The sequence below is a fragment of the Condylura cristata genome, unplaced genomic scaffold (assembly GCF_000260355.1).
Source record: "Condylura cristata isolate star-nosed mole 26May11 unplaced genomic scaffold, ConCri1.0 scaffold00016, whole genome shotgun sequence".
NCBI lineage: Eukaryota > Metazoa > Chordata > Mammalia > Eulipotyphla > Talpidae > Condylura > Condylura cristata.
This window is the reverse complement of record NW_004567117.1, coordinates 35595047-35612276: the sequence shown is the minus strand read 5'-3', so window position 1 is coordinate 35612276 and position 17230 is coordinate 35595047. Positions and strand designations below refer to the sequence as shown.

General features: G+C 38.0%; 1 protein-coding gene across 1 annotated transcript in view; it reads left to right on the top strand.

The window, feature by feature from the left end:
* TCF4 (transcription factor 4) overlaps positions 1-17230 on the top strand; it is a 339912-nt gene that overhangs the window by 167942 nt on the left and 154740 nt on the right. Inside the window, exon 6 of the mRNA XM_004683915.2 lies at positions 2379-2443. Within this exon, the coding sequence (XP_004683972.1) occupies positions 2379-2443 (65 nt within the window). The remainder of the gene's footprint in view (positions 1-2378; positions 2444-17230) is intronic.

The following is a 17230-nucleotide window of genomic DNA, read 5'->3' as shown; positions in this document are numbered from 1 at the left end:
CAAGCAAAATTAAGATTAAGCAGTCTGTATCTGATATGATAGTAAAGAATGCTGGGTCCACAAAGCCAAGAGTACTTTGGGGACTATCGGCGTGAATTCATATTCTTCTCATCTCTCCTGTTTCTACCCTCTTGCTCTTTCCATTTCTCTCTCCCTCTCCTATTTCTCTCTAGTTTCTCCCATTCTCCTTCTCTCTTCCTTCCCTCCCCTTCCCTGATCCTTACAAATTGCTTTCATTGTCTAGCTTTAAAATAATGGGAGAAATAGCCCTAACTTTTATATGATATGAACTAAAACAGAACTGGTAGGAAATTTATCTCTGCAGCTCTACGTGCTAGAGTTGAGTTCGAAAATAATGCTGGGTGGTGAAATTCTGTAGGTGATAGCTACAATAATCCATTCTAGAGGAAAAAATAGATAGCCTCCTGCATTCCAACTGTGTTTTACAATTCAATTTTTAGAAATTACCAAACCAGGACACTAAATATTTGATTTCCTAGGAAGTGAGAGTAAATTCCACTCTACCTGTTTGACTGCCTCCTCCTGTCTACCTTTCTGTCTTCTTCATGCCTTTCTAGTTGTTAAACCATTGAGTTATGTAGTGGTTGTTTTGAAACTTTTAGGTGGGAGAACTCTTGTCATTTGGTGGCTCATGCAGGTCAAGTCTTTTCTGTTAGTAATATTTATAAAGAGAGGTCAAAGGATATACTTAGCTTACATCTGACTTGTACAGAAGAGTAAATATGTCTGAATGACTGAACATTTGGATTGCTGGAACGGGATCATCATTGCTGAAATAGCCATTGCTGTGGCTATTCTTCACTGTAAAATTCTCATGTAATGAAAGTTATTTGCTTAAATCTCCTGAGGCTGACACTCCTTGGAGTATCCTGTTTCATTGGAATTGAAATTAATACGTACACTGATTTTCCACTGTGCATTCAACACTATACCTGAAAAGGGGATGGTGGTGGGGTTTTGCAGTTTGAAATTCATAGAAATCAGTAAGAAAGTGAATATAAGGTGAGGAAGGGTTAAGTTTGAACTTGAGAAATGGTTTTTCTTAAAAACCATTTCCTTTTTGTATATATAATGACTTCACTGCAGTGCACACTTTTGACCAGATCTATGATTTATTAGAGACATATTCTTTGTGTGGGATCAGAAAGGCATACTCTGATAGCTTGGTTATTGAACTTTTTTTTTTTTTTAATGCCTACTGTTACTTTTAGCATTGGTGTTAACTTGAACAGGAAAAATTGGGTGGTTATAAACTTTAGAATCTCCATTCAGCCACTCAGAACTCTGACCCTGAACTTCCCCATTAGAAAGAGAGAATAATCCCTAAAGAGAGTAGTATTGTCCCAAGTATAAATTACAATGTACTTAAAGCCCTAGTCTTGTATAAAGAAGTGTCCTGTAATGTTGGGTGGGATTGGGTTTGTATTCCTGGCTGTATCATTAGACCTATTAAGTGTCCTGGCTGGACCAGTTTTCTGTGATAGTTTTGTATATGTCACTAGCTGTAAGATCTCTCATAATGTAGTTTAACAACATTTATTGCTGATTATTAAGGCTAAACATACTTTAAAAAGAAACAATAATCAAATTTGATTCTATATTAGATGTAGTCAAATAGCATCTGAGCTCTATACACCCCTGTAGTACAATTGATAGATAACATTTGGGTTGTTAATATTGGAACAAGACCGTGACCTTCGATTATTCCTAGTTCTGTAGGGGCCATTGGTAGAATTTGAATTTGGGTTGAGAGTGGGCAATTTTTCAAAAACCTTCTTTCCCAAATATAAGTTCCATCATCATCTTGATCATGATGGGATTTACTCCTGGGAAAAGGAGTTTATATAAAAAGAGAGAGAGAGAGAGACTCAGAATTTTGAATAGTTTCTTTGCTATATTCACCATCTGGAGAGCCTTGATTGATTAGCTTTGGCCTCATCATTAAGTGTCAATATAATCAATGGGAATTACTAGACTAGGGTCATTACATAGATAATTTGCCTGCTGTGTAAATAAAAATGAAATTGTTTAAATTTTGTGAGAGAGAAAGAAAGTGAAAATAAGGAATGACAATTTGTTTGTTAGAGAAAGTGGAGGCCATTGGAATGACAGTTTTTGGAAGTGTGGAGCAGTTTGGCTAAGAATAGGAATGAAGGATATTTTTTTCCAGTTTATCATAGCCAGAGTGAGGAAGTGTTATTCCCTCTCTTGCTTGCATACATTGCCAGTAGTGCCTACTTTACGTATGTAAACATCGGGGAAGAGAAGTAGATGTCTGTTACCTGAAGGGTTTTTTTTTTTTTTAAAGGAAAATCACAATTTACACTTTTTTTTGTTGTTGTTGTTTCTCTTGGCAGGTAAAACAGAAAGGGGCACATACTCATCTTATGGGAGAGAATCAAACTTACAGGGTTGCCATCAGGTAAGTGACAATTTTACTTGGGAAAGGGTTGAGAGAATTAACCTGGTAAATCAGTTTCTTTTGTAAATTAGATTATACATTTCAGCCTGTGACTCTAGGATGCACTGAAAGTATGCCGATGCCTCCCTTGTTTCAAAAGTAATGAAATAATACAGAGCTTAGAAGTCCTAAGTACCTAATCTTTAGATCTCTGCCGTATCAGAACTACATTTGCTGGCTTGTTTTTATTTTTTAATCCATCAGCCGGTACCAGTGGCAACTGTTTGCAAACCAGCGATGTCGGTGAAAGTGATTCTATCAAAAGAGTTTATTTGCAATTAAGAACTTAAGAATTTCTCAGACTGGAAATACTCGTGCAGCCTTGTGTCAGACCCTGGGTTCGGGTGACTATTGCCCTAAATGATAGTTTTCCTAGGGGCTGTATGATGTTGTGTGGAAACAGGGTTGTATTGAGGGATAAAAATGTCTGTGAAAATATGATTTGTTGTCCCTTTTTGTTTCTGAATTGTTTTTGGCTGGAAGTCAAGGCCAGCAGGCTAACAGCAAAGCCGTCTCAAGGGAAGCATTCGTGAGCTAGAAAAATAAGAGTACTTTAATTAAATAATAAAATGCCAGTGTAATACAAAGGTATAGCATGCATGTGTTTGTGTCTCTGTGCACTCTGGATTTGCAGACTTTGACTCTCCAGAGAAAGCCCAGTTCTAAAAATACTATCAATGGCCAAAAGTGTATGCTTTGTTTCAAAACAATTGAGTTTTTTTAGATGCTTTCTTTTTAATTTCAGTATCGGTATTAATCATATGTTTAAGATCTTCTCTCTTTTTTTAAGATTTAGACTTTCTTTTTATAAGAACATTGGTTTATCACTTTGGAAAACTCCTGATAGAATTTAATAAGCCTCTTTAATATTCAAAGCTTTCCAGTGTTTTATTATTCACCCAAACAGAATGTACGATCTTTTTCTGTGTGCTAGAAAGGGATTGCTTGCTCTCTTGAATCCTTGTCACCTTTCCATTTTCTATAATGATATGGAAAAAAAAATCCATGTGGATTTTTTTAACAACCTGTTTAATATATCCTGAAAAAAAATGCAAGCAGACGGTTTAAATAATTTCATAGGAGCCTATGTTTTTCCTTATGTATCAGTCGTGTATCACTAAGAGTGAAATTCTAGGGGAGTTTTTTTTTTTCTTCTTCTTCTTTCTTTCTTTCTTTCTGGATATATTTGCATTTGTAAAGTTTACTCCTTTGGCCCAGCCACCAATTCAGTCATATTCTGCCTCAGAGATTTGCTGCTGTGAGGGGAAGGGAGCTTGGGTAGGGACTCCTGCCGCACAAGCTGCAGAGTACAGTTCATGGCAGTTTGTTTGGAAAGAATTCTGCAGGAAAGAAATTTACAGCCATTCCAGCGCAACGGAAACATCTTTGGAATGTGAGTGCAAATGTTCGGGCTAGATAGCTGAGGCGAGGAGCCTCTTAGTGCAGAGTCTCTGGTGTAAAGCCCTCAATTCCTACAGAAGAGCCTGTTCCTGTGTATCTGGTTTCTGAGGGTCAAGGCAGAGGTCGTTCGAGTTTGGGGGAGAAGAAAGTTGACAACATCCTTCCTTTTTGCAGATGGTCATGGCAGAGGTCTCTGTTTTTGCCGGGCCTCTTTTTCTGGTCCATGAGAGAATAAGCTTCCTCGTCCCTGTATCCTTTCTTACTAATAGGAATTGGCGTGATTCCTCACAGCCACAAAGATTTCCTCTGCTGAGTAAGCGTGAGGCCCCTTAACTTGTGAAAGCATCACCCAGACTGTGTGAGTCTGTCTGTGTATGTGCAGGGACGCAGACCCTCCCTCGGTGTGTGGGAAATACTTCCCTCGGGTGAAACTGAAGTAATATTTTTGCAAACACAAGGTGAGAAGTGGAAAGGGGCAGAGGGTGGAGTAGAGGTGAATGAACTGGCGTGTGACGGCTGGATTTCTGGGCCTTGGGAGGCTCATTTTGAGACATTCAGGTTCAGGAAAATTCTCTAGTTTTTAGGAGTCTGGCTGCTTGTGCCTTTCTTGAAAAGTCTTCATGAGATAGCTGTGGAGTGTGGAGACGCCTCATTCTTATTTCTGCTTCTTGGTTGTGAGTCTTGCAAGAACCGACGATCTCTGTGCGCAGCTTGGTCTCAGCAGTATCCTTAAGTGTGTGATTACTTAAGGATAAATGAAAGAGCGAATTTTGGGAAATACGCTAACTGAGGAAATAGGGGCTGGTGAAGAAAAGTGTACGTATTATGAATTTCTGTTTTATGTGAAATTTGAGTCGAACAGACCATAGAGTGTCTTCCAGTGAATGAGTTTTTCTTGTGCCGAATTGTTTTTGAATCCCTGTCTCCAACACCAGCTATGCAAACCAAAAAGAAAGGCAAAGTCTCGGTGTCTTGGGCTTCATATCTAAATAGCAGATCACAGCTGAAATGACTCCCCACTGTGTGGCAAGGTGAGTGACTCTCATGGAGGGGAGGCTTTTCTGTTCTCTTGTTTACTACATTAGAGAGGTGCTGGATGGAAAACCTTTAGATGGTATGCCCTCTGGAGCACTAAGACTGTTTTATTGTATTCTAACAATGTACCCTGTGGACTTAGAGGAATGAGCATTGCTATGTGAGAACATGCTCATTCCAGCCCCAGTGGCCTTTTGTCTGGTGTAGAGATGAGGTGGTAGCAAGCAACAGGTAGTGGAATGCTGTCCTGCAGAAATAGAATATTGTTCAAAAATGTAGGTTGTTTCATGAATGCATCAGTTTAAAAATATGTATTTATTTCCATTGTTTCTCACTTGCGGATGTGACACTGAGAGACATTTGTCTTTTTTAAAAAGTGGATATTTTAGCTGTAAAACAAAAGTTGGCAAGCTCTTTCTTATTAATTCAATTGTTTTCATTAAAAATAGTAATGAGATATAATATGAATTCATTAATGCATTTCTACGTGAAATTCTCAGAAACATAAGTAACCATTAGGCATTTGAAATTATATAGAAAATGAACCAATGGACAAATGAAAGCAGCCCAGCGGACTTTTTAAAAATTTTCTCTCTAAATATGGCAAAACTAATTTAAATCAAATTGGGGTGCGGAAATCACACCCAGGCTTAAGATGATCCTGCCAAATCGCAACCTCATAGTACTTTCACTGGCAGGGAAAAATAAAATTTATAATGGAAAATCTAAAGGAAATGAAAATGAGCGAAAATGAAGTTTTTCATAAGATAATTTAACCTTTATGTGATAGCCAAAAGCTAATACTTAATGGACATTATTACAGATGACAGAGGGAAAAATTGTCATTTCTTTTTGGTCTTTTGCTACTTAGAATAGCATGTTTGGCGACTGCAAAATTGCAAACTTTTATTATCTTTTGCGATCTTCTGGTTTTGAATGAAAGGATGATGTCAACACAAATGATTGTTATTAAGGCAGAAGTTTTCCCCTTAAATGGAAGTTCAGCATTGATTATCAGGAATTGTTTGTCTTTTCTTTCTGGGATGTAACCCAAGTCTAAAGCAGTTGTGTCATTTAGTATCTACTGGGCAAGATTCTGTATCTTCCAATGAATGAGTTTTTCTTGTGCTGAATTGTTTGTGTGTGTGTGTGTGTGTGTGTGTGTATACGTACGTGCATGTATGAGAGAGATAATATGGAAAGAAAGCTGGGCCTTTTCTGAGAGTAATTACATGAAAATATTATATGCTTGCCTTTTACTTTTCAGAAAACACCTTTAGTAATGCCAATGTGCAGCAAGGTTTGATGGTGTTCTATAGGAATATAAAGATTATGTCCAAAATGTGGTATTGCCACTGACCTTGAAAAATCTTTTAGACTTCTAGCCTTAATTCACTCATTCAAGACGTAAAAAAATATTGCATATGCACTTCATTTAAAAGGCAGGGAAATTGGGTAACTTTTGGAATCAGTATCTTGAAATCTTTTTACAAAATTCCACTGATTGTCTCAACAGATATCTTGTTTAAGCCAGTGAAATTCAAGATTTACCCTCATTCACATTATCTCTTATTCTCAGCAAGTAGTCAGATAGCACAGTGCTGATCAAGTTATTTGACATTCAGATCTTAAAATCTACATGATTAAAAATAAAGTCTAATCTTGTATACTTTTGTGAAATTCTGGAAACATTGTAGTTATAGATGAAATAGGTCTTCCCTATATGCTCACAACCTAATCATTTTTAATTCACTGAAATTAAATATATGGTTGCTTTTAGAAACATTACACATTTAAGATTTAATTTTTTCTTTTGCCTATTATTATTTTTAGTACAATAAATAAATTACAGATTATTTAATTTTAAAGTTTTGGCCCCTTTTAATTTTTTCTTAAAGTCAAAAGAGAAAGGATATAAGTGGAAAATACGTGGAAATCCTTTTGTCTGTTCTTCTGAAAATAATATTTCAGGACTTCTGGAACACATATACATCTTGTTTTACAATTTGACTTTATGCTTCAGTGTTTGTTCATAGTGCAGTAGTTCAGATTAGCTCTGTGCCCCTTCCTGCAAGCCTCTTCCACCCAGAGTGCCTTAGCTCACGACGTCCCCTTCATAAAGTGCTTTTAGTATTTATCGTTATTTATGTTTGTTGAATGCTAGTTTCCACGAGAATTCTGTAAATCCTTCAAGGGAGCTTCTGTGTCTGGTTTATCTTGTATATGCTCTGCCTAGCAGGGTTAGGATTGTGAGGACCTGATGTTTATTACCCCGGCATCACTTTTGGGAATCAGTTTTGAGGGCACAAAGTAGGAGTAGCAATGTAGGACATTCATAGAATGAGCATGGTTTTCATGCTCGAAGAAAATTCTTTGGACACCCTTCCTTCTGGTGTACTGTGCAAGCCCTGGAGTGACACAGGGGTCATGAGATGGTGAGGTCACTCATCACTCACTTTCATGGGGGTGACCTGGTGGCCACGCCATCCTAGCCTGTGTTATCCGAAAAGAGAGGCGGATAGGATCATAGATATTCTGAGTTTCTGGTGGGCATGTTATTGGATCCAAAGGTCAGAATTCACGCCTGTCCACTCTTGATGTGTTAGTGGGGTCATTGGGACAGAATATCCAGGATGAGTGTCAGACATCACAGGTTGATCTTGCTGTGTGCTTGCCATTGCAGCTCTGCCCCAGCCCTGTGTTTCAGGCAGCAGCTCCTTTGTTTTGGGGCGTTACTATAGGTGCGCCCCTCTTCCCATAGATACACAGCAGTCTACCAATAGGAAATTGCATCCATCCTGCCACTGTACTGGTTACAATATGGATTGACCCTCCAGAGATATGCTAGGTCCTGTGGAGAAAGACAAAGGGGAGCTCTTGTGTTGTTCCTCCTGCAGTCCGGCCAGCAGCTTTCTGGATACTAAGTGGGAGAGTCAAGCTCCAGTCATTTAGTTAAGATTTGTTGTGAATCTTATATAGTGAATTTTTTTGTATACTCAGAAAAGTTAAGAATACAAAAAAAGAAGTACCATCTCAAAAGTTGCAAATATTTGTTGCATTTACTCCCTGTGTGTAACTTTTTCAATGAATCATTATTATGTGGCAGATCTAATAAAGGCTTACTCTTATTAGGGTAGCTCTTTAAAATAAGAATACTTACCTATTTAACTAAAATACTGTTATCACTACTAGAGAAATTAATAATAGTTTCCTCATCTACTACCCCAGCCCTATTCAGAATTCTTTTCTTTTCTTTCTTTCTTTTTTTTTTTTTTTTTCCAGGCATCACATTCATGCATGGCTTTGGTTTCTTTTAAACTAGAGTAGTTCTGTAATATATATAAAAGATAATGGAAAGAGATCAGACCAGTTGCATGGAATATATTGTCCTTCAAGAATTGTGCAATTATTTTTGTATTTCTGTTTAATTTGTTACTCTATCACTGGTCTTGTCTGCAAATTGAAAATTACGTCTCAGGGCTTATTCAGATGAAAGTTGACCACTGTCGACCGATTACATCATTGATGATGTTGTGTGCTTTGTATTGCGTTATATTCGAAGGCAGTGTCAAGTTATGTGGCTATTGGTGATGCTAACTTTAATCATTTGGTAAATTGGAGACACCCAGATCTCTGCATGTGAAGAAGTCCTTCCTCCTTTGCAATTTGCAAATAATCTTTCTATTGATATTTTAGAGCTGAGTAATTAGTCTCCCTCCCCAACCTTTGACCTGATGATTTTAGCATACATTGATGATGCTAGCCTGAATTAGATGTTTATGAACTAGTGAATTATTTCTTACTCCACCATTCCTTCTACATTTACAGCTGACATTCTTCTGCAAAGAGCTTTCTTTCGTTGTACATTTTAGTGCTGTCAGTTTGAATGCTTCATGCATATACAATATAATATTAATAATCTTTGCCTTAAATAGGGTCCTTTACCTGGAGAATACTGGAAATATTAACACATTATTAAAATCTCCTAAGGTATATTTATAAGAATAATAGTTATGACTCAGGCTAATAGAATAGCTATCATTGCAGCAGTCAGTGTAAGCTTGATTTCTTGCAAATGAAACTCTAGTTCTTTTGTTGAAATTTGGAACCTACTGATAATTTTTATAACTATCTTTTATATTAATCTGCTATAGGTGTTGAGGGCTCTCCATTTTCTCTTACTTCCCCGCTATATTCTAGTAACTGTTCTTAAAGATTTCACAGAGTTGTCTATCAGTGACTGGCTGGCTGAGTCTGGTGGGTTGCTGTGGTGCTTGATGAAGCTGCACTATCAAGGGGCATTGTCTTAGTGAATGGGTTGGGTTCCTTCTCTCCACCTTTGACAAACCACTCTTAGCTGATGAGCAAATGCCACAATGAGAGCTTTTCTAGAAGTTGATCGCGTTGATTCTAGAGGAAGCCCGGACAACCATGATGAGTTAAGTGCCACTATAAACCTTGACGTGATTGAATATTTTCCTCTTGTTTTAATAACCAAGAAAATAATGCTCCGAAAACGAAAGCCAGCAGACCCAATATCACACTCTGAGTAAGTTTTGAGAAGACTTATAAGCTCTAAAATGTCTGTTTCCAAAGTTAGCACTTTTGAACCCAGCTTGGGTTCCCGGTGACCTTAGCCCACGTGAGGTTTGTGTGCCCAGTGGTCTGTGCCAGCCACTTCTCTAGCCTCCATGCCCGACAGAGAGTCTGGGCCAAACATGGAGCTGGAACCAGAGGAGCCTCACGAACGTGCTCAGGCCCCTATCAGGGCTGTCGATTCGGCTGGTGGGGGAGGCATTGGGAAGTGTGCACTGCACTGCTCCCGACTGCCCGACTTTTTAAAAATATACCACATGTGTATACATGAATAATTTATTCTGAAACATTCTCAGAATTAGCATGTGCAATTTCATTAAAACCAATGAGGATTTCCTGTGAAAAAAGCTAGGGTAGAATATGCCAATTCACATTTTAGTAACAGCATGAACACTTTCCTAAAAATGTATAGATTATATTTGGGACTTGCATTTTTGTACAATGTGAGCAGAATATGGTTTACTACCACATGAATTTGGATTCATCCAAGATCAAGTTATTGTTCCAAAAATACAAGACCTACATAAAGTGAAATGCTGAAACAATACATTTAGCAGGATCTTTAATGTGACCCAATAATTTTTGATTATGGCATTCAACTCACTGTGAAATATATGAAATCACAAATACATGTTAGCAGAATAGACTAGTTTTATAGGACAGCAAGTTCAGGACAACTAGTGCATAAAATACTTTTGAAAGTGCTATGAAATGATTTTTTGAGACACCAAGAAAGGAAGTCTTGGTGTCCAAATTAAAATTTCACCAAAATCTTGGGATATACTTTCTCTTCTAAGAGAAGTATTCAGGGCTTGTTTTTTTTTTTTGTTTTTGTTTTTGTTTTTGTTTTTGTTTTTAAGTAACCCATAGCAGTTAAAACTATAGTTGTTTATCTTTGTATTGTTGATATGTAAAGAGAAAAGGGAAATCAATTAAGGATTTAATCAAGTAACTGATGTGACACTGAAATATTCTTGGTAATATTCAGTGTTGAAATATTGCCCCCCTATTATATAGAAATAGTATGTCCCTGTAGTGTCTTTCTAAGAGAAGGACAATAAATTCAAAATTCAGTGTCAGGAAAACTTTTCAATATGAAATAGCAGGAATATTTATTCCTTTGTCTAGGATCATGCTTGAGGTTCTATTAAGTTCAAATAGTGGGGACACTGCAAAAACAAAATGAAACCCCATCATTGTTTGAAAAATAAATAATTAGGAAAATGACAGACACGGAGTCTGCTCTGGTGCCTAATTAAGATAAAATTATTAGAACTGAAGAACCATGTCCTTTGACAAACTGTGTTTTTCCTGTATGTTTATGTAGATTTCTTGACATGTACTTTCATTTGCAGATAAACTCCATTGAGCCTCCTAAAGCTGGACCTTTTATTTCCGGTGTGTTATTTATTATCCAACAGAAATAGTTTCTTGGGAAAAGAAAACCTGCAAGATTACAAATGCTTTTGCTTTAGTTTAGCCTTTCTTGCACACAAATCCTTTTTCAGAGTATGACACTTAACTTTTGTCAGACATTCTGCATTTAGTGAAGGGATAGTGTCTTTATCTTGGCATTTCCCCGGAATTTGTTGAATAGAATATAGCACTATTGACAACATCTTATAGGACTTACTGAAATCTATCAGTCCCTTGACTCCATTAACCTCGCCTTTCAAGAGCCATCTTCCCGTGAAGGTTTTCCTTGATACATTTTTAAAAATACATGATATATTTTATTTTCAACCCACCTCAAAGTCACGTTTGCATGCATGTGGGGGGAAAAATGATTCAGTGGTAAACTAATTAAAGAAGAATAGCACTGAGATTTTCATGCAGTGACCATCCTTTACAGCTCTGGGAGTGGGGCTCTCTGTATGTTGGGTTTTGACCATACATGCACACAGAATAATCCGAGCTCATTTGTACCATGATAATGAACAGCAGGACACTGAGTCTTTCCATTTTATTGGTATTGTATACAGTAAGTTATTAAATTTCATCTCTGTAATACACCTGCAGTAAAATAACAAAACATTGCTGCACTTAAGGAACATGAGTGTGTGGTACAATACCCTCCCCCATCATTTCAGCCCCCCCCCAACAGCTGCTTACAGATTTCAAGATCCATTGTATATATTCCCTTGAGCCCGCCTCTAATAATCGAGACACATCTGCCATTGCAGCATTATAGGCATATGTAGTTTTATTGAAAACTATACCTGTAAAAAAATTAAATAACTCCTACCTCAATTAAATTGGCAAGCTACCTTTTGCAAAGATCATATTGCAGACCTCCTGGGACCAAGTGAATTCATTTTATTCTTATATTACAAATCACTAAATATGTTATTTTTATTTAGCCAAGTACCTAGGTTTTCTAATACTTTGATGATAAGTTACTTTCATCAATTCTCACTTTTATTGTCTTTCTCCCTCCCTCTTTACATATATATATATATATATATATAAAGCCATGTAAGATGTATGAAGGAAACCTCCAGAATCTGGCTATAATGAACACAGGGTAAATAAAGTCAAAGGGGAGGGACCCTAGCCTAGAGCTTTAATTCATTGGAGATTAAATAGACACAGAAGTTAACACGTCAGGATTAAAATCTTAACTCTCCTTATTCTTTGAGAGAGGCTTTTCTGATATTCTTTGATCATATGGTTGAGTATCATAATGGCAAACAGAATAGGAAATAATATGAAGAGGGAATGAATGCAGTTGGGTCACACACAGGATTACTAACCTTTGCACTTACACTTCTTTGATGATTGCGTCAGTAATGTATAGATATCCAGTCTGAATTTTTGTACAAAGAAGGAATCATAGTGACATTCAGTAAAATGAAAGTATTTCTGAGCATATCCTTATTCTCACTTAAAGTATGTAGGGAATTCTTGTCATTCATAGTGAGTTAATCATGTCACTATTCTAGTGATTTTACCAAGGGTTGGGGGGGGGGACTTTGTAAGCTTGTTTTTATTATCATAGGAAAGTTCAAAGACAAAATGTCCACTACCTGAATAGGAAGAAAACTAGACAATGTTTGGGAAGAATAGGAGAATTCCTTAGTACTTGGTTTCTGGGAGAAAGAAAACACATTTTGTGCTTTTTAAAAAAGGCAGTGTGTCAGGGAATGAGAGCAGGAGCTTGTCCTCAAAGTAAGTGTAGACCCAAAATATCATCCTCTCTTAACAGAAGAGCAAAGTTTTGCAGCACAATATCATGGCTAAGTATTAAGGGTCTTGCTGACTTTATTGATCACCAATCAAGAGTAAAACATAGTTGCAGATTTAAGTAATAATTTTTTTTTTTGCTACGAATGTTAATTCAAATCAGTGGTCATTTGGTTCTTCTGGAGTTGCCTGGATCTGTAACTTACACACAGTATGAACTCTTTGGGTATTGTTGGTCCCACTCACAGTTCGCAAATACAAAGATTTTGGGGTTGAGAGACTGAGTTAGGCCATCCCTGGTGGTGCAGTGGGTTAGGATGCAGCATTGCAAGCTCACAACAACCACTTCAGTGTGAGTTCTATCCCTGGCCCTGGAGGTGATCCACATGGTGCAGCACACCTCTCCTGTCTCGCCCACTGCTCCCTTCAGCAAGTGTTCTGCTCCCCACTCTGTCTCTGGTGAATTCTCTCACCACCTGCACTTCTGACCTGTACTCCTGCTCTGTATGGATAAATAAATAAATCTAAAAAAAAAAAAGAAAAAAGAAAAAAAGAAAGAAGAAAGACTGAGTCGTAGATAGGGTCTTTGATCACAACTAGATTCCAAAACCCCATGAAGAACAGAATTCAATATTTAAGATAATTTTAATAGAACATTAAATTATGAATTCTAAGTGTTTCAAACAAAACTCATGCAAACAAAGCTTATGGTACAACTTAATTCAGACCAGAACACACTACTCTTGGATATGATTCACTCCTCTGGAAATGTCTATTACCAATAATTTTGAACTATGAAGTCTGTGTCAAACTGAACTCTGCAACTACAAAGTGTAATGTGTAGAGTGATTGGTATGACACAATGTTCATGGTGGTAAAAGATTTGCTATGGACAGTGACATGTGGCAAAGAGGAATGTCAACACCTGCTACTATTGTGACATAGTCTCTCAGGGAGTCTTTCTGCAGCTTTGCCATTTGAGTATCTCAAGCAAAGAGAAGTCACTAATACGGATTTTTTTTTTTTTAAGATTTATTTATTTGTGCATACAGAACTGGGGTACAGGGCAGAGGCTCAGGGGCAGCGAGAGGCTTCACCAGAGATAGAGCGGGGAGCAGAACAGACAGATCGACGAAGTACACTATTGAGGGGAGCAGTGGGCGGGTCAGGAGAGGTCTGCCATGCCATGTGGATCACCTCCGGGGCAGGCGGGGATCGAACTCATGTGGAAGTGGCTTTAGTTTCTTAGTGCAGGGCTTTAACCGCTGTGCCACCAGGGAGGGCTGGACTTATTTCTTAATACTACCCCTTCTTGGATACCAAGTGAGATTTACTTGGATTTATTTTCAGTGTGCAAATTTTGGGTGCCATTTTCTCAATAGAAACTTTATTTAAGTCTAGGGTTTTGTATGCTAGGAAAAAGTGTGTCTTTTATTTCTAGGAGAACTTGTATGTGTTCTTTTTTGCAGACAACAAATACACCTTATCAGATCTTGGACTCTAGATTGTCTCCATTTTATACTTCATTGCAATGCAGATTTTCATCTCATTATATCCTAGGTAACTGTACTAGTCTCTAATATTTTATATTAGAGGCCTTCACAAATTCATTATCCCCAAATAGGAACTCCTGTAGAGTTTCATCCAATACGTGCCCCTTAGTTACCTAGGGCAAAACATTTTATCATTTTATATGGGTGTGTTTATAGTCATATAAATACATATTATATGTTCAATATATATGAGAAATATAACATTTAACTTTAATACTTACAATTTTTGTTCTAGAAATACAATGCAGATATCCAAATCAGCTCAGTAGAACCTTAGCCAGTGATACAAATATTCCAGAATGTGTGCCACATCTTCATTTTGGTGTTCAGTATACTCATTATAAAAGGTCATGATGTGTCCACTTGCAGATCATGACATCCCTAACTTGGTAGAGGGTTTGAGCAATACCATAGTTGTCTAATTTGAGATTTTAAGTAATAGCTTTTCAAATTCATATTCTTACTTCTATTTTGATGTATTTTTCAAGCGGTTAGGGCAAAATTTGGCAATTATTAGGCATCTGTGAGGTGAGAAAAATAGATGATTTGCCCACATTATTCTACCTTTGACCTTGAATTGTATTCATTGAACTTCCCCTCAGGATTAGTCTTTCCATCTGTGTTGGTTGTCTTGATGACAGGGCCCCCTCCCCCAGGCACCATCTTAGAATATTCTCTCTCTTTCACCCCCTGTAAGTCCTCAGATTTCAGATTTCTTCAATTCTGCTTTTAATACCAATAAATATGCCATATCCCCGCACCCCCAGTTACCAGCACTGCATCTCTACTGCTCTACTTCCCTCCATCTGCACATTCTCCCTCACACACAGTTGTTGGAGTGGTTTCCTCCACAAAGCCCCACTACTGTTACATCCTTGCTCCACATCCTGTGACTTTGAGCTCATCTTTAGCATGAAGTAAAGGCTCTTGGTAGCCTGCCCCTGTCTTGCCTCCAGCCTTGCCCTTCACACTCACCACTCACATCTCCTGTTCCGGCCAAACTGAACTGCTACTAATTCCTGTAAGAGTTTGCTCAAGGTTCTCTGTCTTTATAAGGAGCCTCCCATGGCCCTGCAGTGTCTTCACCCTGCTGTGCTCCTCCTCCACTTATATTCCTTGTACAAAGTAACTCATATTCTTTGTTCGAGATTCAGCTCATGCTCTATTTTCTCCAGGGACCCTTGATGTTATAACGGGGACAGAACTAGGTGCTTCTCTGGAGACACTGGTACACTTCTCTCTTCTGACATGTGTCACACTCTTTTAGCTTAGAGAAGGCCAAGGACCAACCTGTCATTTCTTTGCCCAGCAGGGGAATCTCAGTGAATGTTCACTTAAATCAATGAATGGATGAGTAAATGAACCACAATCATCCTGTTGATGATCAAAAAGACTTGTAAAAACAGTTTCGTCACCATTATTAGAAAGTGGCAGAATAGACAAAGGGGGACAAAGTCCTTTGACCTTAGCTTTATCATTTTCTTGGTGAAATCTTTTGTCATACCAAGTTGCCCACAATGTACAAAGTGTGTACAATATGCATATATCCTACATTTTATGTTTACGTGTCAGTGATGATAAGCCTCTGCTTTGATGGTGAGTCTAGAAAGAACGGAAGCCAGGGCTGATGGATAATAACCCCTGGATTTTGTCCCAAGTTTTCATCCTCCTTTGCTTTCCCTGGTACATTTTGCTTGGTAGAAGATGGGGAGAGACAAGGAAGAAGTGAATTTAAGTGAATTTGTTGAGTAGATTTTATTTATTTTTTGTTTCCTCAGTGTGATTTTTTTTTTCCCTTATGGCTTTGAGCTAGAGTATGTGGAAAAGAATAGTGATCTAATCAGTTTCACTTTGGTTTTTAATATTGAAATCCTTAAGGATACAATGTTAGAATCTGTAAGCACCTAAATGTCACCTGGTTTCCAGTGTCGCTTTATAGCAAATAAGAAATAAGGTTTGGAGATGTTAAGACATTGGCCATTACCACACAGCAGACCTCATTCATCTGTGCCCCAGACAATCCAGTTAGAAGTTCCTTAGCACACAGCGCCAAAATTTTTCTTCTATATCTTTGTAGCCTCATTCTTCCAAATACAGGGCTACACTACACTGTGAAGTAATAGACAGTAGCAGCTGGAAATACATCCTGAAGAAATTTCTAGACGAGTGTCCTTTTGTTCAGCTACCACTGAATTACACTGTCACAGAGCCAGAGGGTGTCGTTTGCTTGTAAATACTGAGTTTTTGAAATGTCACTGTAACACTGGAAAAATGTTGTCTCAGAAGGTTGCCAAAGTGACAGAATCCCGACATTGTAAATACCAGCCAACACAAGTACTCATAAATGACAGGAATAAAATATACTTGACTAAATCCATAATAATCACTGATAACACTGTTTACCCTCAGTGACCAGGAGCTGTGAACTTGGATAAAAAAGCACATGTGTGCAGATATCATTCATGTGTCTGCGCCTCTAGCCATTCCAGAATATTTTGATGGAAACGCTCCCTAAATATGTAAAAGCTTTATAGTAACTAAGAAGCCAGTGTGAAGATAGGGTGTCAGACAACCCTAATGGAACACGAGAGAGCCTTGACTGTCCTCAGCCCCGCAGGAACTGATAAGGCTTCCATTGTTCGCGTCAGAACCAAACTGTGAGCCTGGACTGGCAGGGCAGTCAGCACTGTATTTTCAGTAGTTGTGAGTCCTGGAAGGTCCATTTGTCACAAGCAAGCGCTCACAGAACATACTATGCTCTCAAGAGAAAGAAAATATAGAAGGGATATAGAGATGAAAAGCCTCAGATTAGCAGTGGGATTTCCCCGAGAATCCGAACTGGACTCTTGCTGGAGAGGACCAAACAGGTGCTCAAACTTCCCTCCCGTCATAGTTTAGTTTCTGTAGCTCAGGCTTATTACTAACATCTTCCTGTTATGTGGAAATGACCACCTTCTTCTTCCTCTTGTTGCATGAAATG